At 42.7% G+C, this 22139-nt stretch overlaps 1 protein-coding gene across 4 annotated transcripts in view; it reads right to left on the bottom strand.

Annotated features, from left to right (window-relative positions):
* Window positions 1–22139, bottom strand: part of LRRK1 (leucine rich repeat kinase 1) — a 102219-nt gene that overhangs the window by 41567 nt on the left and 38513 nt on the right. For all 4 annotated transcript variants that reach the window (XR_015745101.1, XM_087941318.1, XM_026709255.2 and 1 more), the window contains exons 17-23: window positions 20546–20718; window positions 18110–18230; window positions 15878–16037; window positions 13082–13358; window positions 6612–6783; window positions 4168–4331; window positions 1232–1371 (exon numbers count right to left, since the gene is read on the bottom strand). Coding sequence is in view for 3 of the 4 variants with exons in the window: in XM_087941318.1 (XP_087797444.1) it covers window positions 1232–1371; window positions 4168–4331; window positions 6612–6783; window positions 13082–13358; window positions 15878–16037; window positions 18110–18230; window positions 20546–20718 (1207 nt within the window). In the remaining variant the exon portion in view is untranslated. The remainder of the gene's footprint in view (window positions 1–1231; window positions 1372–4167; window positions 4332–6611; window positions 6784–13081; window positions 13359–15877; window positions 16038–18109; window positions 18231–20545; window positions 20719–22139) is intronic.

Genomic DNA, 22139 nt, shown 5'->3' with positions numbered 1-22139 from the left:
GTTGCCAGAATCACCTAATCATGAAATCAGTAACTCTTAGTTCCGTATTTTTAGTACTTAGCTTCTTTATCATTTTAAACTCCAAGAATTTGAATTTACTTGTCATAATGCCATTCCTTTCTTCTTCTTCATGCCTTACCAACATTCAGAAATGATCAAAGTGTCAACCTAATTAATGGAGTAATGCGATGTTTAGTTGATGAATTAATTTACTGAGGAAGTTAAATGATCGGAATCTGCTTTCGAACAAAGACAACATTCTGACATTAAAAACACAGTATTCTTTGATTTTCAATGAGGCATGCATATTTCATAACTGGCATTTCAGGGAAAGGGAGGAAGTGCGTCTCCAAAATGCATTTATGGATGTTTTTTTTTCATTCTGTTTGTTCTTTTTGAGTGCATGATCAGAGGCACGCACGCACACGCCCACTTTGTATGAAATTATCCTCATGTTTGTAAACTTTTAAAGTGAGTTAATGTAATGTGACACAAGATGAAAAACATTTATGCATTTTTCACAAACCATTCTGAAGCAGCCAGTGCCATCTTTACAAATTATAGTGGAAGCACACCACCTGACAGTAAGGTTGAACACGTAAACCATGCTGAGCTGTGGTTTCTTAAATAAATAGTAATGGATTCACACCATATTGTAAACCACAAATTATGGCTTATATTCATAATATAGCATCTATAATATCTGTTGAACACCTGGCTCTTCACACAGGTATTGGGCCAGAAAATTAAGTGAGATCATTTAAATAGTTTATGTGATTACTTTACTGTAGAGATTTTTTTAGCTATGATCTATCTCTGATATGATATCTTTTCATTGTTTTCATTTGTTGTATTTTAAGTTTTTAGCTAATTGTTAATATGGCAGATAGGCATCTATATAAATTGAATGAATGGATGAATTAATGGATGGATGAATGAATTATGAGATGGATTCATACAGCATAAGAGAAAGCAAAACAATTACATAATTGTTTCTTGTAATATGATCATCCAGGATACACATCCCTAAAAATAACAGTATTTCAAGCTTAGGCCACTTCATCCCCATTTTAGCTGAAATGATAAGACAAGATAAAATAAGCTAAGCTAAGCCAAGGTACGGTACGGTAGGCAAGGCAAGGCAAGACCAGTCAAGGCAAGGCAAGAAAGCTTTATTATCGCTTTTCCATGTACACTGTGGCTCACATTAAAATGCGGAATTCATTCTTACCAGGAAACCATTGGTCGATCAAAGAATTCACATGATCAGTGATGAAAGCCATTGCTGAAAAATCCCTCACGTCTGACTGGCAGATGATTTTAATGCCACCACTTTTCTTCTTCTTCCAATTCACATCAGAAGACTCCACGCTGCCGGAATCAAAGTGAAGAGAAAGAAGATTGAGAAACTGATCCAACGGAAGGAGAATTGGGTCTATTTCTAGCAGCTTTCCCGCTGAGACTTAGCAGCTAAGAAACCTCTCTTGTGCACTGTTATCTATTTATTTTTATTTGTTTTTCTTAGGTCTACTCCTTTCATCCAAAAGGTGATGTACCTAAGGATGTAGCAAGGGGTTCAGGTTTCTCAAAATCTTGCAATCTCTTTCACTCCTTGCAACACTCCTCAACTTACAACAGTTCATGTAGCGACCGTTCAAAGTTACAACTTCACTGAAAAAATGAATCATGGCTGTTTTTCACACTTATGACCGTTTGCAGCATCCCCATGGTCACGTGATCAACACATGGCAACTGACTCATATTTATGACGGTTGCAGAGTGTCCCAGAGTCACAAGACTTTCTAATGAGCAAAGTCAATGGGGAAACCAGATTCACTTAACAACTGTGTGTTACTAATTTAACAATTGCAGTGATTTTCTTAACAACCGTGGCAAGAAAGGCCGTAAAGTGGGACACAGCTCACACAACCAGAGAAATTTTGGGCTCAATTCTGGTCATATATAAGCCAAGGGCTACTTGCATTCCTGGGAATTGAACACTCCGCTTTCATTTCCCAGTTCAACAGGGTTCTTTTTATAATCAGAAAAGGGGAAAGGCTGGTAGCTGGAAATAAAACAATGGGAGGTTATATATACAACCCTCTGTGTGAACGCACAGCATGAATCCTGAAATTGCTCTTCTTTGTGTGAGGGTCAAAGAAGTTTAAAATTTGCATGTGTGCACTGAAAGTCCCCATTTGAAAGGTAGTGCACACATGCTTTGCAAACTTGCAGGATTTAACTCTGCTTTCACTAAACACCCCAGATTTCTCTCAAACAGAACCAGGCTCAAAACAGTGCTCATGGGGAACAATTCATTATTGAAGATTAAGACAATCTGAGAAAACTGTGCAGTCTGGAACTGTGTTTCCAGCATTGGAACAGAACTCATCATTCCCCACCCAAAAGTTGATCTCAAAGAACAAAAAACAAAGGAAAACATTACGGAGCCACTAGCTGCAGTAAGATGAAAGTTGTCTGAGTAGAAGAATACGAATATTTACTTTGGCCTCCAAGTTTTCTGGCTTTAAAAATGTTTGATCTTCATCATTTCCAAATCTGAGGAAGGTTTTTTTGGGGAAACGATAACCTAAAAGGTGGGAATTTAGAATAATGACTTTCAAAGACCAAAGTTGGCCTTGAGAAAAATGTAATAAAGAAGAGGAGGAAGAGGAGGAACAGATGGAGAAGATGGCCTTGAGAAAAATGTGTATCATTTATCTATGGTGGATCTCCAGAGAAGAGAACTGAAGTCAGAACTGAAGATGGATCCTCTTGGATGAGGAGCAAAATGTTTTTAAGGAAAAACAAAGTCCAGCTGCCTTTTGAAAAAGCACCTTTGAGTCATCTTCAGAGAAAATAGCACTAGCACATAGACTTACATACTGCTTTACAGTGCTTTACAACCTATTGTCCCCAACAATCTGGGTCCTCATTTGACCCACCTCAGAAGGATGGAAAGCTGAGTCAACCTTCAGCCTGGTGAGATTTGAACTGCCACATTGCAGGCAGCCGGCAGGCAGCAGAAGTAGCCTGCAGTACTGCACTCTAACCACTACACCACTGTGGCTCAAAATGCCAGTTTCCTGCTTTTTCCCAGGCAAAGCAGTGGCAATAACTATAAGTAGTCCTTGATATATGGCCACAACTGGGACAGAAATTTATGTCACTAAGAAATATGGTTGTTCATATTGAGTAATTCCCAATGTTTGACTTTTTTGCCATAGTCATTAAGAAAATTACAGGCTCCTTAAGGAAATTTGATTTCCCCCATGGGCTTTGCTTGTCAGAAGCCCTTGGGAAAGTCACAATTGGTGATCACATAATTCAAGGACTTGTAAACTGGTGTAAATACATATAGGTGATCAAGCTCCCAAATTTTGATCATGTAATTGCAAGGAGACTATAATGGTTGTATGTGTGAGAAACAATTGTAACTCACTTTATTCAGAACTACTGTAACCTTGAATGGTTAAGGAAATGGTCATAAGTCAAAGATTACTGTAAAAAAAAAAATCAGTCCCAAGACTGAATGGATCAACGTTAATTTTGGTCTTTGAGGCTGCAGTTGTAATCACAGTTATTGGGGAGAAAACTCCACTAAACTCCATAGAGTTCAAACTAGCAGCATAGAGTTGCTTGTCAACTTAATTAAAGCTAAGCAGCAGAGGTGGTTATTCAGCCAGTTCTGACAGGTTCTGGAGAACTGATAGCGGAAATTTTGAGTAGTTCGGAGAACCGGCAAATACCACCTCTGACTGACCCCACCCTCATCTGTTCTCTGCCTCCCAACTCCCAGCTGATCGGCTGAGTCTTCTTTTGTTGCCCTGCACAGGAGAACGGAGCTGGAAAGCAGGTTAGTGGGGTGGGAAAGGAATGGAGATTTTACAGTATCCTTCCCCTGCCACACCTACCAAGGCACACCCATCAAGCCATGCCACACCCACAAAACTGGTAGTAAAAGAATTTGAGTATCACCACTAAGCTGCCGATGACACAGAACCTGAGACATTTTATATGGTCTTGTACCGACTCTAACCATGATTGTGAAAAATTAAACTCCCATCTCTGTACTTACCAAGAAATGATGAGAGGTATTTTTAAAGTTCCATCTTACTTTGGGGTTTGCAATGCCTTAGGACAGGATCCACCTTCTGTAATATTTACCTCAAATAGCCACCATCGAAGGAGACAAACAATCCTTCTTGCCAATAAATCGTGTGATTTCTTTTAACCCGGAATGTGCTGCATCTGTTTCTTTGTGTGCCCGTAAAGCTGTAGATTACAGAACTTCTATTTCTGTTCTTGGTCATCCTCTTGTTTTCAAAAAACTAGAAGAAGGGGGAAAACGAACATATTACAAAAAGAATAGTACCAGATCAGTAATAAATAAAATAAAACCTTGGTAAGGCCACACCTGGAGCACTGCATCCAGTTTTGGTCACCACGTTGTAAAAATATGCTGAGACTTTGGAAAAATGATGCAGAGAAGAGCAACTAAGATGATTAAGGGTTGGGAGATTAAAACATATGAAGAATGGTTGCAAGGTAGTCTAGACAAAAGAAGGTCTGGGGTGACATGATAGCAGTATTCCAGTATTTTAGGAGCTGCCACAAAGAATAGGGGGTCAACCTTGCCATCAAAGGTCAGAAGCAGGAGGAAGGATAGATGGGCAATAAATGGTGTGTGTACATGATGGGAAATAGGAAGGGGAGAATGACAAGTGATAAAGTCCAGAGAAACTCAGAACCAGTTTGTATCAGCATCCAAGGCCAGGCACCCTGAGAAAGAATGTTGATTACCCCAAAACACTTCAGTGTTCTCAAAACACTTCTGCGAGTTCTGATTGGCTAAAGATGTTCTTGTGGGGGTGGGGGGTGGCTGGGATGAGGGGAAACTTTTCTGTATTTTTTGCTTGCAGGGAACAAAAACCAAGCCTCACTTTACTGCAGCCAACATCTTTTAGTAAAATAACTTTTTGTTTCAAACAAATGGAGTCGAGGGTCTTTCTTTCCTAAGGGATCAGATTGGGGCAGGTCTGACATCTGCTTTCTGAAAGCTAATCATAACCGTGTCCCTCAATCTCTTCCAATAATACAATGCTTCCTACGTTATCTCTGGATCATCTTCACATTTTTCTTTGTACCTGTTTTTCCAAATCTTTTCCAGAACTAAAGGCTATGCTTAAAGTAAAGTCTGTCTGGCTCAGAGAACAGTGGAACAATGGGTTGTTTCAGTTTTGGGAAACTACATTGCTATTGGTGGCATGTTTTGCTTGTTATCCAGCAATCAATCAGTCAATTGCATTGCCACTGAAGACTGCCATTTCGCATCCTTAATTCTGGGGTGATACCAAGAACACACCCTGCAGGGTTCCCGAGAAATACTTTCAACATACACTATAAACTGTATGTTTATATGAGCCTACCACGGCCCTGAAATCATACATAATTATTCCCAGTGTTGATACAAATCAGCTGAACAGTTTGAAGTGATGACAAGATAATAACAAGATAACAAGATTGGATGGCTAATTACACAGATTGCCCATGAAGTTAATGCCAATGTAATCAAGTGCTTAGAATTATCTAGTGCCAAATGTATTTCTATTATGTCTTCAGCAGAACACACACGTTCTGGATACAGGCACGCCTGAATTTCTTTTGCTTTGAAGATAAAACAAAGCTTTGTTCTATAATTGCGAAGGACGATTTTGGTAGTTCTTAATGCCATCCAAATACCCTCCTTGGGATTGGACCAAAATAAAGAAAAAAAATCCGATAGGGAACAATAGATGTTATAAGGGATTTAATCGAGTGGCATCTCCATTAGCAAACTCAAATTTGGCTTCCTCGCCAACATTATTCTCGAAAACCCCGATTTCCGAATCTGTGCCCTGCAAGAGCATTAATACTAATACATTCTGACGACAATGCAATTCTGGCACATAATTAAAGCTGGAAAGGGTACATTTTCCAAGGATGTTGAGTGAAGCTGTGAGGTGAATGGACTTTGGACCCCACTAATGAATATAACTTTTAATTTTCATTGGTCCACGTACAGGGGTCCCCAAACTTGGCAACTTTAAGACTTGTAAACTTCAACTCCCAAGTTGAAGTCCACACGTCTTAAAGTTGCCAGGTTTGGAAACCTCTGGTCCACAACAATCATAAGCTACTCATGGGATTATGATCATAAGATCATAAGATCATACAATCATAAAATGTTCACAGCTGATGCTTTACATTCCATCTTCGGCCAGAACAGATTATAGAAAAGAGAGCTGAGTTGCAAGAGATATATTTATAATTATGTATTTTATAATTGTACTTATAACTGCTGTAAAGAAGATTGGAAGCTACTTCTCCTATATCTCCCCCACCCTTCTTTTCTGTTCAGATTTTCTCTTTTACTCATTTTAGCTCTGCCCTTGGGTTTCTTCTTCCTCCTTCTCTTTTTCTCTCTTCACGTTTGTTTCTGTCCCCTTTTATCTTCTTAAAACCGTGAACCAAGCTAGATAAAACAATACATTCCACTGTAGACCGAGAAAGCACATTTGCCAAAATGTGTTGTGGTTTCATCACTCGCGGAAGTTCTTTCATCCGCATACCTGAAGATCCATCTCTGCAAGGCTTATCAGCATCCGGGCTATGAACCGTTGCCAAAACCCAACAGGAACAAAGCTCATCTTGAATACTCTTTGGATGGTGTTTGTTGTCTGGTGCCGTAAGCTGTGAACATCAAAGGCTGGCTTGGCAGGAAGCAGGTGGGGCAGGAGATAACTGAAACCCAGTTAAACATTCCGATTATACAAGGTGAAGGTTTGGAAAGGAGAACTTCATTACCATCTGCTGGATGAAAACATCTACCGATACATCCCATTACTGTGTCTCATACTTCATGTTCAGACACTTAAGTTCTAACATCCTCTTTCCAGAGGTGGTATTCAGCAGGTTCTGACCAGTTCTGGAGAACCAGTAGCGGAAATTTTGAGTAGTTTGGAGAACCGGCAAATACCACTTCTCACTGGCCTCACCCCCATCTATTCTCTGCCTCCCTCTGAGTCCCAGCTGATCAGCTGGGTCTTTTTTGGTTGCCCTGCAGAGGAGAACGGAGCTGGAAAGCAGGTTAGTGGGGAGGGGAGGGGAGGGAATGGAGATTTTGTAATATCCTTCCCTGGCCACGCCCACCAAGCCACGCCCACAGAACTGGTAGTAAAAAAATTTGAATCCCACCACTGCCTCTTTCCTATTTCCCTCCCCCGCCCGCCAAAATCTAGATTCTTCCCATCTACTTTTAGGGTGTTTTATTGAGGCAATTGTGGGTTTTGTAGGTTGCTGTGTTTATAATGTGACTTTGCACAAGGAAAGTACCTGCTCTTTATCTATGGAGATGCTGCATCATCCAGGTCATGGTTGCCCCAAAGGTGCTTTTTTTTTTTTCCCCTCAAAGAGGCAACTGGACTTTCTGGTTTTTCGTTGAAGACATTTCGCTTCTCATTCAAGAAGCTTCTTCAGCTCTGACAGGATGATGGGGAATGGAAGGATTTATATTTCTTGCAGACAGCTGGTCATTTGCATCCTTTTTAGAGAGTCATTGAGGCCACCTGGAGGTTTATCTGTGTCTTCAGGGTCATCTGAGTGGTGCAAATTGGTGTGGAGCCTTCCTGGACCTGTTAAAAGGACTGTGTTGTAGATTGGAGATAGAGGATGTCGTATCACTCTCCCTCTGTTGAGAGAGGGCTATTCAGTTTTGACATAGATGGCCTCTTTGACCCCTCTTTCAAACCAGAGATCCTATCTATCCAAAATAGGGACTTTGTTGTCTCCAAAAGACTGTCCAGTGTCTTTTAAATGCAGGTGGACTCCTGAATCTAGTCTTGATGTGTTTGTTCTCCTAGGTCGGGTGTCAGCAACCTGCGGCTCTGGAGCCACATGCAACTCTTTGGGGCCTCTGCTATGGCTCCCTGTTGGGTGATCCCACCACTGGCTGGCCTTGCCCCTCACCCTCCCAGTCACTCCTCACCTAGGCTGAGAAGGTAAAACATAAAAAACAGAAATGAGAGGGAGGGAGGGAGACCCATTTCGCACAGAAAACACCAGGAGCCACAAAACCTGGGTAGGTGTGGTGGGGTGTGTGTCATGTGACTGGGTGGGAGTGACCTTGAGTTGGCCACACCCACCGAAGTTTTGAGGCTCCCAATGTTTTCTTTTCTGTGGGAAATGGGTCCAAATGGCTCTTTGAGTGTTTACAGTTGTAAACCCCTGTCCTAGGCTGTGTCACAACCTAAGAGAACAAACACATCTACAACACAATCCTTTCAACAGTTCCAAGAAAGCTCCAAACCAATCTGCACCACTCAGGTGACTCTGCGGACATAGATAAACCTCCAGGTGAACTGTTCTAACAACAGTTGTGATGATTTGCCACTGCAGCATCTTACACATAAAAAGAGCTTCTATTAAACACCTTGTCTTGGTTTCCCTGTGAAATGTCTAAGTGCAAAAATACTGAACACAATTTGTTTTTAAAATTGTAATTGTCATAAAAAAAAAACACCATTATAATTGAATGCTAGAAGAAGAGCCTGATTTTACAAATGAAAGCAATGAAGGATCTTGGTTTCTTTTAAGACCAGGAACCACTTTCAGAAAAAAGGTATACCAATGAAAAATTACATTGTACTGAATAATTAACTGCATTAACTTTCAGAATCGTGGCATGAATTGTGGTCAGTGGTCCTGAATAATGTACTTTTGGCTCCATGTGGGAACTGAGACAAGGGAACAAGTCAGCTACAGTCTCAGAATAACCCTTAAACTTGAGCTCTTTAGCACAAAGTGCATTTATCTCTGTTAGAAGATTCCAAAATATGTTTCTTGGCTGACAAAAGGGACAACAGCTTTTCTACAGGGTCACCAAATGTTTGTCCAATGACCCAGATGCTAACTGCCGATGATCCATCCTAGAGAGCTAATCATAGTAACCGCGTCAATAAAGAGCAGCATTTGAACGAGAAGGCTCTGAAAAGGGTGCGAAAGGGAGACAATGATGTCCTTCCTTGCTGTGATAGGTTTGTCAAGAAAAGAGGAGGAGGGGGAAGAAAGAACAAATTGAAGAAAAAAAATATGCTTTTTTTTTAAGCCCCAAATTAAACAGCTTCTGGTATTTAGAAGAGCTTCTGACTCATAGTTCAGAGAAACTCATGATGGCAGGATTGAAGAATCCATTTCCTTAAGACAAGTCCAACACAAATGCAAAGACTCGACACCCTATCTTCTTGGCAGAAGGACCTGCTAACGTGTCAACTTCATGCGCAAAGTTTATTTTGATTCTTTTTAGGCACACCCCCCAGCCAGATGTAATAAATTGGGTGGAAGGGAAGGGAAATAGACCTCTGCAATAGTGACACATTCTATTAGTAGTCTCCAGAAAGGATTGGATTGCAGTTTCTACTATTAGCCTCAGCCAGTGTGGGCAGCGGTAAGGGACTGACTGTTGTATCCAAAATCTGGAAACAACACAGTCTGCTGAATAAGCCAGGGTGGCTTTGTTTACACATAAAGCTAAGCCAGAAGTCTCCAAACTTGGCAACTTTAAGACTTGTGGACTTCAACTCCCAGAAATCTGGGAGTCTTAAAGTTCCCAAGTGTGGGGACCCCTGACCTAAGGCATAATAAACCAGTGAGAACATCATTCCTGCATGAAACCAACTCATGCCATGTCTTAGCTGTAAGCTCCTTGTCAAAGAGTGCTTTTTTCTGTGTGTCTAAAGCTGGTTCCCTTTTGATGAAATGATTTTATGGTCTCTTGCCCTTTTCAAAAGTAACCTATTACTGTTAAAGTTGTGCGCAGGTTCTGAGGACTACGTAGGTATGTCCAGACAGTTTTCTTGGCAACAGTATGGAAGCAACTTTGCTTCTTATATTTTTCCAATAAGATCTTGGAACATTCTAGCTAGTACAGCCTGATACAATGGTACCTCAGCCCTCATTCGTTCCAGAATTGTGGGATTCAAATTTTTTAACAAGCAGTTCTGTGGGCATGGCTAGGTGGGTGTGGCTAGGTGGGGCATGGCCATGTGACTGGGTGGGCATGGCTTCCTCCTCCTCCTCCTCCTTCTTTTTGCAGCACCTCTCTGCACTTTTGGGGGGCCTTCTGGGGGGGTGTTTTTGCTCCCAGAAGGCTTCCCTGGGGTCCATGAAGGAAAAAAATTGAGGGGGGGTGCTCCATTTTTTGCCTTCCTGGGTCTCAAGGAAGCCTCCTGGACAAAGCAGTAAGACAGCAAGGGGAATCCTGGAACAGCTGATCATAGGAACAGCTGATCATCAGAAAGGGGGGGGAAAAGAAATACCTTGAAGAGTGACTGGGTGGGGAAGAATGCAGTCAGCAATGTCGGGAATGCGCACAATGTTGCACATGCATGATAAGGACGCTGAGGCTGTGAGGGGAGGGGCAGGCAAAGAGGGCCAGGGCAGGGCAGGGCGCGGCCAGCCAGGGGCATGATTTGCTGGTTTTCCAAACTGTGCAGAATCATAGCAACTGGTTCTATAGAACTGGTCCAAACTGGTAGAATCCCATCCCTGCAGAAGACTATAACCAGTGAGAAAAACCATATAACTTACTATGTGACCTGCTATTTCGGTTGGAAGAAATAGCAAGCCACAAGGCCAGTCGACATCAACAAGTTCTTCCTGGTGTGTCGACTATTGGGGAAAAGACGAGCGCTGGAACAAGACTGCTTCTTCAAAATGCACCAGATACCAAATTTGACATATTTTGAAGAGCCAAGGTATGACTATAATTTTCTGGAGGTCTCTCACCTAAGTACTGCTCAAACCTGATCCAGCTTATCTTTTCAGCCCAAATAAGTTTAGATAAGTGACAGTTTGAACTCATAAAATATTTCTGTGGTCTTTTTAGAGTTGCCAACAGAAAGGGAGGGGGGGAGCAGTGCAGCAGCTTGCAAAACCGAAACTGCATTCCACAAATGTTTTCAAAGATAGTAACTAGGTGACCGAACTTTCTGCCACCTGCAAAATTCTAACTGGAGAGCATGATTGATGACTCTTGGATATGGATCTGTCCCATTGGAGAATATGAATTACGATACACCCGGGGGGGGGGGGACCAGGGTCAAGGGTGTCAATGAATTATGAGTCTCAGAGTCAGCTACACCCAGGCAGTGCCGGACATGTTAACTCCCAATAAATCCTTTTGAAGTTTTGGAAGTTTGGCTCGAGACTCTTGATTTAAATGGGGGTAACTGCTGGAATCCTGACAGACAGTTTTATTGAGATCTTGGTTCTTGCTTGCAGAAAGGTCTGGGAAACAGATGAACAGGAAGATTAACTCCATCACAGCCAATAAACCACAAATATGACTCTGGCTTTAACCACTGCTTGTCATGTTTGAGCTCAGAACACAAGCTGGCTCTGTATTTTAGCCCCACATGGATCTAAGAAGGTGAAATGTAAGGGAAATAAATCCAGAAACTGGCAGAATAAGCCATGAATACATGACTTATCAGACTGCCTCTGGGATGATCAATGAACCATAGGTGAAATAAATTTTGGCTATGCAAATGTCTTGAATAAAATAAATCCCTTGCATTCTTCTTTTAGTTTTAATTCCATTAGATGAAAGAGATCTTGCTTTAGACCAGAGGTGGTATTCAGCAGGTTCTGACCAGTTCTGGAGAACCGGTAGTGAAAATTTTGAGAAGTTCAGAGAACCGGCAAATACCACCTTTGACTGGCCCTGTCCCCATCTATTCTCTGCCTCTTATCGGCTGAGTCTTCTTTTGTTGCCCTGCATAGGAGAACGGAGCTGGAAAGCAGGTTAGTGGAATGGAGATTTTACAGTATCCTTCCCCTGCTACGCCCACCAAGCCACACCCACAGAACCGGTAGTAAAACATTTTGAATCCCACCACTGCTTTAGACATTCTTACAAAGGAGATTTGGGGGGGGGACACAGGGGGCGAATTTTAATGGATGGAATTTGTTTGGAGATACGATGGCCAAGGAGAACATGAGATGTTCTGTGTTTCATGTACAAATATCCTTTCAATCTCTCTGGCTTCTTAACCTCCCATTAAATTCCAAAGGAAAAATAACCCTCCCATGGAGGGTTGTTGTTTTTTCCAGCTGCAAGGCTACTATGACCCTTAAGGCTGAATCCTTGTTTTGGGAAATTGTTGGAAAGAGTTTGGAGAAAGGTTCCACCTCACTTTGTCTCCACATAAACAGATAGTCCTCAACTTACAATTGTTCATTTGGTGACTGTTCATAGTTACACCACCAGTGTTAAAAATGGGTCAATCACTACAGCTTTCCTGATCAAAATTCAGACACTTGGCAACTGACTCGTATTTGTGACAGTTGCAGTATTCTGGGGCAGTGGTGGAATTCAAACATTTTTATTACTGGTTCTGTGGGTCTGGCTTGGTGGGCGTGTCATGACTTGGTGGGTGTGGCTTGGTGGGCGTGGCAGGGGAAGGATACTGCAAAATCCCCAAAATCCCTCCCCACCCCACTAACCTGCTTTCCAGCTCCGTTCTCCTATGCAGGGCAACCAAAGAAGACCCAGCTGATCAGCTGGGACTCAGGAGGTGGAGAATAGATGGGGGCAGGGCCAGTCAGAGGTGATATTGGCCGTTTCTCCGAACAACTCAAAATTTCCACTACCGGTTCTCCAGAACTGGTCAGAACCTGCTGAATACCACCTCTGTCCTGGGTTCATGTGATCCTCTTTTGTGATCTTCTGGTAAGCAAAGCCAATGGGGAAGCCAGATTCACTTAACAACCGTGTTGCTCACTTAACAACTGCAGTGATTCACTTAACCACTGTGGCAAGAAAGGTCACATTCACTTAACACTTGTCTCCTTTAGCAACAGAAATTTTGGGCTCAGTTGTGATCGTAAATCAAGGACTACTTGTACACCAGATAATCGTACAAGTATTTTTGTGCTTTCTGAGCCTGGTGTGTCTCTGCCAATAACCAAATCACGGAAGGAGGAAAAGAAGTGGGAGTGACTTTGTTTCATGGCCCTAATCCCAGTCACCCTGCCAATGTACCTGTTGTTTGCTATCGGTAACGCAATTTCAAACTTGGCAAGGAATTGGAAGTACTGCTCTTCAGCTTCCTTGGTGAATCCCATCCCGACCATCAGCATCCGGAGGTCCTCGGCTTTGATCACGCCGTTCTTGGCAATTGACTTGGAGCTTTTGACGTTGAAGATTCTCTGCAGGCATTCAGACAACCACACCGGGTCAAGGAAGTAGAGGTTCCTCAGCCCATGGCTTGTGTCTGGGAAATGCATCAGCGTCCCTGTTTCGATCAGGAAATTAATGGCTGGGGGGAGAAAGGAAAATATCACTGTCAGGCTAATGGTGCAATCACCTTTTAATTACCCCTATCTCTTCTTTTTAGATCACCATTCTTTTTAGATGCTACCAACCTGCCTTCAATTGAGGACCTGTATACTGCACAAGTCAAAAAGAGGGCTGTGAAAATATTTACAGACCCCTCACAACCTGGACATAAACTGTTTCAACTCCTGTCCTCAAAACGATGCTATAGAGCCCTGCACACCAGAACAACTAGACACAAGGACAGGTTTTTTCCCCGAACGCCATCACTCTGCTAAACAAATAATTCCCTCAGCACTGTCTAACTATTTACAAAGTCTGCCCTACTATTACTATTAATCTTCTCATCACTCCTTATCATCCATCCCTCCCACTTGTGACTGTATGACTGTAACTTTGTCACTTGGATCCTTACGATTTATATGGACTGTTTCCTAGTATGATTTGATTGCTTATTGTACCCTATGACTACTATTAAATGTTGTACCTTATGATTCTTGACTCTTGACAAATGTATCTTTTCTTTTTATGTACACTGAAAGCATTTGCACCAAAGACAAATTCCTTGTGTGTCCAGTCACACTTAGCCAATAAAGAATTCTATTCTATTCTATTCTATTTTAAAAAATCGGAAGACTATCTTTAAATTCCTCTGTACCGGGGACCCCCATTCATTCTTGTAAGCTTTCCATGCGCAGTATGTTGTGGCAGAAAAAGCAGAAGAGATGTGTATATTCACATTACTAAAAAAAATGAATAAATACAAAAGACACCTACAAAGCTCCACACTGCAATCTGGCCCTGAGCCAAGCACATGGTTTCCAAATGTACCCCTAAACTATGAAATGCATTCCTCGGAGAATTGCTACTAGTCTATTTCGACTTGCAATTTATTTATAGGTGGTCCTCGACTTAACCACCATTCATTTAATGATGGCTTAAAATTACAATGGCAATGAGAAAAGTGACTTATTCCTGGCTCTCCCATTTATGACAGCTGGAGCATCCCCACGGTCATGTGATCAAAATTTGGACATTTGGTAAAGGGCATGTATACAGTATATGTCTATGGTATATGCATGCACATGTACATGTGCATGTACATATACATATATATGACACACACACACATATATATATACCCTGTTTCTCCAACAATACGGCCTCCCCCAATAGGAAGTCCCAGCATGTTTTATAGGCATGAAATGAAATTAAGCCCCTCCCCCCAAATTAAGGCCTATATTAAAACATGCGAAATGGGGGGGAGATGGGGGGGGCTTGCTGTTAGGAAGTACTTTTGTGGCACACCCGGATATGGTGCTGCCTGCGTTGACCCCGATACGAAGTGCCCCACCAACGCCGAGGTCAACATCCAAGCCGTCGCCACCCGCCCGAAGATGCAAGGGGGAGGGGAATTAAGTCACCCCAAAAAAGACGGCCTAGCCATTTTGGGGGGGCTCAAAAAAAAAAAAAAAGACCCGGCCTTATTATATGAGAAACACAGTACATACACGCGTATCTCTTTCTCCCTCCCTCCCTCCCTCCCTCTCTCTCTGTCTCTCCCTTTTGTTCTCTCTCCCTCCATCTGTCTCTGTCTCTGTCTCTGTCTCTCTCTCTCTCCCTCTGACTCTCTGTTTCTCTCTTTGTGTAATATGTATATGGTATAAGGTCTCCTGCTTTTGCAAGCTTCCCAGCTGCCTTCTAACAATCCAAGCCAGATTCACTTAATGACCATGTGATTTACTTAACAACCACAGTGATTTGCTTAACGACTCCGGCAAGAAGATTGTTCATATTTTGTGTTCAATGGTGAGCCCTCTTGCATTTCTTGCAGGTGGAAAAGCATCTACATCTTCATCGTTATTCCCTCTGTCCATGGGTGGGACTCAAGTGGTGTTACTACCGGTTTGGTGTAATGTTTTGTACGCGTGTAAAAAGAAATTAAGCTGTGCCGCCCAGAGAGCTAAAAAGCGCTGTGTGTGGGTGCGCAGCGTTTGAAAAGCCTCTTTTTTCTTGCTTTTTCAACCTCAGCTGTGCTGCGCAAAGCAGCTGAGGTTGAAAAAGCAGGAAATAAAGGACAGGTAAGAGCCTGGGAGGGCGGGTGGGCCAAACAGCAGCAAACACAGAACTGGTTGGGTGTCTGCCGCTCTTCAGAGCTACCGGTTCTTTAGAACCAGGCAGAACCGGTAGCATCTCACCCCTGCCTCTGTGTTTTATAATATCCATTCCTTCTTGAAATACTCGAATCACCCCCGTGCAAATCATACCAGGAGTTCCTTATAATTGACACAATAGCTAATTGACACAATTTGCTGCTTTCACTCAGGGAAACATGCAGCTAGAATGCAACCACAGCTCAGTCTTTTGGGTTTCATGAACACCAGAAAAAGCTTGCTGCCTCAACGTTGCAGATACAGGCTTAGTTTGTGAGCAGAATCTGCTCGTACGCTTCCAACCGTACTGTATACGTAGCTTTGGAAAAATTATTCCATGCATATCTACCGGATTGCATGTCTTCATAATCCTTGATGTCATTGGCTGGAGTTTTCTCAATGATTCCTTGTATTTCCTTGTCAGTGAGATATTGCACACTATCGTTTTGGCTTCTCCTCTGTTGCTCAATTGTGACGGATACTTGAAGGCTCAAATAGCTCCTCGGGACCTGTTACACGATAGTGCAAATCAATCTCTTCATCAAAGCAATGTATCTGCCCAGTTTTATATAGCACATTCTGGTTGCTGAGACTAGGAATGAAATTGACTCTGTTGTTGTCATGAAAAGGCTGTCTTTTTTCTTTCCATATGTTAACTAGAATTCAGGGTCAACCAATAAAAAAACCCTTACTTCTAGATGCAGAAGTAAGCTATACTTTGTCAAGTATAGGCTAATAAGGTAAGGGTTCCCCTCGCACTTACGTGCTAGATACCAATATCACATGAAGAGAATTTTTTTTAAAAAAAGGTTCCACAGGACATCCTATCAGTTTTTCTGCCTATATCATGAAAGAAAATGATTTGATTCCTCAAACAACAAAACAGCTTGGACCTTGACTCTGAAGAATTATGGGGACTGAAATTTAATATATCTGGAGGGTAATAGAGAAGGAAGCTTAAACTAAGATGTTCCTAAATGTGCTTCTGGAGTCAACATTAAAGGTAAAGGTTCCCCTTGCACATAGGTGCTAGTCGTTCCCGGCTCTAGGGGGTGGTGCTCATCTGTGTTACAAAGCTGAACAGCCAGCATTGTCCGGAGACGTCTCTGTGGTCATGTGGCCGGCATCACTAAATGCCGAAGCTACATGGAATGCTGTTACCTTCCCACCAAAGGGGTCCCTATTTTTCTACTTGCATTTGTTTTACATGCTTTCGAACTGCTAGGTTGGCAGAAGCTGGGACAAGTAACGGGAGCTCCCTCTGTTATGCAGCGCTAGGGACTTGAACTGCTGAACTGCCGACCTTTCCCACCAACAAGCTCAGCATCTTAGCCACCGAGCCACTGCATTTCACAGGCTAATAAAGTATGCTAATTAACTGTTCAAAGATGTAGGTGATGGTCATTGACTAGTCTATGCAAACTGGTTCTTTCCAAGCAGCTCCATGAATTCTAGATGCTGGTCTCCGACAGAAAGCCATTTGAGGAGACTAGAAGCATTTGAAATGTGGATTTATAGGTGGCTGTTACATATAAGCTGGGTTGACAAAATCAGAAAGGAGGAGTTGATAACCTGCTTAGGAAAGCCAAAACCATAAAAAAGCCATAAAAAAAGCAAAAGTTGGAATCTTTTGGACATGCGATGTGACACCTGGAAAAATCCGGCATCCTTCACTTAATCCTCCAGGGAAAGATTGAAGGCAAATGAGGCCCATGCAGAAGAACATCGTGGCTTCAAAATTTAAGGGACTGGTTTGGACAAAAATCAGCAGCATTTTTTCGTGAGGCTATTGATAAAAATAGGATTGGCAACATGATCGCCAACATCCTATGACGGATATGGCACAACAACAACAAGAAGACATCCCAATATATCTGGATAGCCTTTAGTTGGATTAGACAAACCAAGGAGGAGGAGGGTTCTACTTATGGAGGATGGTTCTACTACTTGTTAGGAGACCTAAGGCAAACCAACATATCTGGAGGCAATACATCTTTGCAAACCAGATGCTGGCCATCAATCTCATGCACTGCTTTCAAACAATTCAGATGCATGTCCCAAATCGATCATCGTGTCTAAATTATTCTCTAAATAAGCAACTGTTATTACAAGATCCTCATAGAGCCCTGGTCCACCCAAATTGGAGGAAGGGTGCTGGAGAAATAGCATGTAGAACTGCAGAAGAGCAATTTTGGTTCTTTCCTCTTACCCCAGATGTTACTGAATTACAGTTCCCAGCTTTCCCTATCAACTGTCTACAGGCCCTAGAAGATGTGGTTTTCCTAAACTCTGGAGAGCCAAACCTTCTCCCTACTTGACATAGAAGGTTAAGGAGACAAGGCTAGGAAAGCTATTCCCTGACTCTGTAATTCAGTCAGATTTATCCCTAATAAGGTGAGATCAAGAGAGTTGGAATTACAGCCATACTCAGAAGTCACACCCAGTTATAAAGTAAAGGAACATTGTGCAGACTAGTTTGTCCAATTTCTGCATTTTCTGGGCACACAACTGCAGCTAAGGAGTCTTAACATATATATGCCATGTTTAGTGACACCGCTGTCCCCTGTAGAAAATTACACACCAGTCTCCCAACAAGCCTCTGTGAGCCAATGGAATTTCCAACATCCTTCATGTTTGTGCTGACGTGGAAGATCAGCTGTCGCAACCCATCCAGGCCTTCCAATGTTTTGCATGAGAGTTCACTGCAAAAAGAAATGGCAAGAGAAAAATTGCATGTAACCCCTATTGTTATCTGGGATAGCAATAAGACTTATATATTGCTCCATAGTGTTTTGCAGCATTCTCTGGGTGGTTGACAGAGTCAGCCTATCACCCCCAAGAATCTAGATCCTCATCCTTCTAGGATGAAAGGCTAAGTCAACTTTGAGTTTGTCAGGATGAAAGGCTAAGTCAACTTTGAGTTTGTCAGGATCAAACTGCTGGCAGTGGGGCAGAGTTAACCTGCAATACTACATTCTAACCATTGCCCCACCACAACTCTTAGTGGCACTTCTGATTTCATAATCTAGCCCTAGATTTCCTACTGGTATTTCACCCATAGATAAATCAAGCTTGACTGTGCTTAGCTTTTTGAGATAAGACAAGATCAACTCAGCATTCCTTGTTACATTTGCACCTTAACAAATGGTATTGCTTGTTGAAAACGTAAGGGAAAATATTTTGCTAAGAACCTAGTCCTGTCCCTTATTATTAGGAAAATTGGTTTGCCTCATTTATAGTCCAAACCAATTGTCCACTCTGAGCCGAAAGGCTGTCTTTCTAACCATGTTCCACTGTCTTGGGCTCAAGGAAGTGCAATTAAGAAGCAGACCAGGAACTCAGAAGGCATGTGTCACGAAGAAGGCAGACAATAAGCTATTGTTGACCTCTAATTCTTTCTCTACTGAAAAAAACCCCTAAAATCTCCTATTCAAAAGTCATGCTAAGCTTGGCTAACCAAGCCGTAGAAGGTTCATTACCAACACATTTTTGTGGGCAGCAACTGTGTCAGCCTGAAAGCTTAAGCATGGCATGGTAATGCTATCTTGTGCTCTATTTGTGGCGCATGTTGGATTGAGCTGTAAAATTAGAACATTAGAACTAGGTCTTGCTTCATAGAAAAGAATGTAACCAGCTCTCTGGAGTAGAAGATGGTGAGGCAACCACAAAGCTTAAGGCCTATTCTCAGACATTTAAAAACCTCGCTTAATGTTTAAGAACGTGGCTTAATGTTTAAGAACTGCTTTGACTTTATCACACTCCCCTTGGTCTTCTATCAGGATTCTGGCAATTGCCATCCTAGGCTGGCAGCCCCCTCACACCTGCAGACAGCTACAAAGCTTCTTGGGGTTCGGAAACTTCTACCGGCAATTCATCCCCTCCTTTGTGAGGATTGCCAAACCCATGACAGACCTCCTTAAAGACAAGGGGGCCAGGAACGAAACCCTGCCCGGGACAACCCCGACAGTGGGACCTAACCTGCCAAAAGACATTTGAAACACTGAAAGAACTGTTTGCAAAAAGAACCAGCATGAAGCATCCTGACCCCAAACAACATCCTTCATCATCCAAGTGGACCCCAGTGATGTGGCAGTGGGAGCAGTGTTACTCCAAAGAAATAACCAAGGATGCCTATAGCCCTGCACCTACACCTCCCGCAAGCTCACGGACACTGAGAGGCAATGAGCTGCATGGGAAAAAGAGGCTTTCGTGGTGAGATGGGCACTACAAACCTGGCACCACCTGCTGGAAGGGGGACAGAGACCGTTCGAAGTCTGGACTGATCATAAAAATCTGGAGGCCCTTAGGACCCCGTGAAAACTATCACCCAAACAAGTCAGCTGGGCTCAACCGATTCGACTTTGTGCTAAAACACGTCCCGGGGGGAGGAACTTTCTGGCTGATGCCCTCTCCCATATGCCCCAGTACAAATAACAGGAGGAGGTCGTGGGCACTTCCTTGGTGCTTCTGGACAGTCTAATTCACAATCTTTCAGGCAAGATGTTTCATAGCAGTGCAGGTAGTCCTCATACAACAGTTCATTCAGTGACTGTTCAAAATTACAAGGGCATTCAAAAAGTGACTTAGGACCACTCCCCATGCTCACACGATCAAAATTCAGGTGCATGGCAACTGACTCCCCTTTATGATGGTTGCAGGATCCCGGGATCAAGTGATCCCCTTTGGCGACCTTCTGACAAGCAATCTCAAGGGGGAATCCAGATTCACTTAACAACCATGTGACTAACTTAAGAACTGCAGGGATTCACTTAACAACTGTGGCAAGAAAGGTTGTAAAATGGGGTAAAACTCACTTAACAAATGTCTTGCTTAGCGACAGAAATTTGGGGCTCCATTGTAGTCATAAGTTGAGGACTACTTGCAGCAAAACTCCCCAAATTGCTCACAGCTAGACCCATGGCCCCACCCTCCCTTAGTCATACTTGAATAATTGAAAAGCAAGCCGTTGGAAATAAGGCCTTGCCAGTGTGAATTGTTGCACCCATGTCCAACTTACTGCAAATGCTTAAATGTGATGTCTGGAAAACCAGTGGCTCTTGAACCTGAGGGAGATCGACAGAGGGCCAGGACATAGGCTCTTAGGGTGGCAATCCTCTCAACACGGAATTTTGTTTCAATGAGGTCCAGATGAGTCCCTACCACCAGCACAACTGAATTTGGAGCCTTGGCCTGGAAAGAGAGAGGGACATTAAGCTATGGTTCATTTAAGCCACAGTTGGTTGAGAGAGTCAGAACAGAGTAGATTTGGTCTTGCAGGTAAATGAAAGTGAACATTTCCTACTTGGCCAGTGACCTCTTCATATGAAGAATAGGGGTGGGAATTGGGTATGTCTAGTCTAGTGAAAAGTAGGACCCGGGGTGACATGAGAGCTGTGTTCCAATATTTGGGGGGTTGCCACAAAGAAGAGGGAGTCAAATTATTCTCCAAAGCACCAGAAGGCAGGACAAGAAACAATAGATGGAAACTGATCAAGGAGAGAAGCAACCTGGAATTAAGGAGAAATTTCCTAACAGTGAAGACAATTAATCAGCGGAACAGCTTGCCACCAGATGTTGTGGATGCTCCATCACTGGAGGCTTTTAAGAAGAGACTGGACAGCCATTTGTCTCAAATATTATAGGGTCTCCTGCTTGAGCAGGGGGTTGGACTAGAAGACCTCCAACTGTGATGATGTTCTATGCTTCTTTTTAAAGTTGGTCTTGCCTGGCATCCCTCTGGAAGTTTTAGGTAGGGCAGACAAGCAAACCAAAGATAAACTAGGAAATACACCTGTCTATAATTGCCACCACTTGCTTATCACCCAATGGCAGAGTAATCCCAGTTTTTCAAATAAGCCACAAGGCCGGCATTCAGACATCATGTATATGACATGACATTATGCTTTATGGTGAGGTAGATATTGGTATCGCATTAAGAAGATTTTTTTTAAAAAGGTTCCACAGCACATCCTATCAGTTTTTCTGCCTATATCATGAAAGAAAATGATTTGATTCCTCAAACAACAAAACAGCTTGGACCTTGACTCTGAAGAATTATGGGAACTGAAATTTAATATATCAGGAGGGTAATAGAGAAGGAAGCTTAAACTAGATGTTCCTAAATGTGCTTCTGGAGTCAACATTAAAGGTAAAGGTAAAGGTTCCCCTTGCACATACATGCTAGTCATTCCCGGCTCTAGGGGGCGATGCTCATCTCCATTACAAAGCCAAAGAATCAGTGCTGTCCAAAGACATCTCCGTGGTCATGTGGCCGGCATGACTAAACACCAAAGATGCACGGAACGTTGTTCCCTTCCCGCCAAAATGGTCCCTATTTTTCTACTTTCATTTTTACATGCTTTTTGAACTGCTAGATTGGCAGAAGCTGGGACAAGTAACGGGAGCTCACTCCGTTACATGGCGCTAGGGATTCAAACTGTGAACTGCCAACATTTTGATTAACAAGCTCAATGTCTTAGCCACTGAGCCACTTTGTCCCTTCTGGAGTCAACATTAGGAACAGACAATCACATAGCCATACAGGGGTGAAGAGTGATGGTTGGGTCATAGCTGATGTAAAGATGTCATCCTTGACGGATTTTAAGGTGAAG

This window comes from Pseudonaja textilis, chromosome 13 (assembly GCF_049901715.1).
Source record: "Pseudonaja textilis isolate UNSWEBS1 chromosome 13, rPseTex1.2, whole genome shotgun sequence".
NCBI classification, from domain to species: Eukaryota; Metazoa; Chordata; class Lepidosauria; order Squamata; family Elapidae; genus Pseudonaja; species Pseudonaja textilis.
This window is presented reverse-complemented; position numbering and strand designations above follow the sequence as displayed.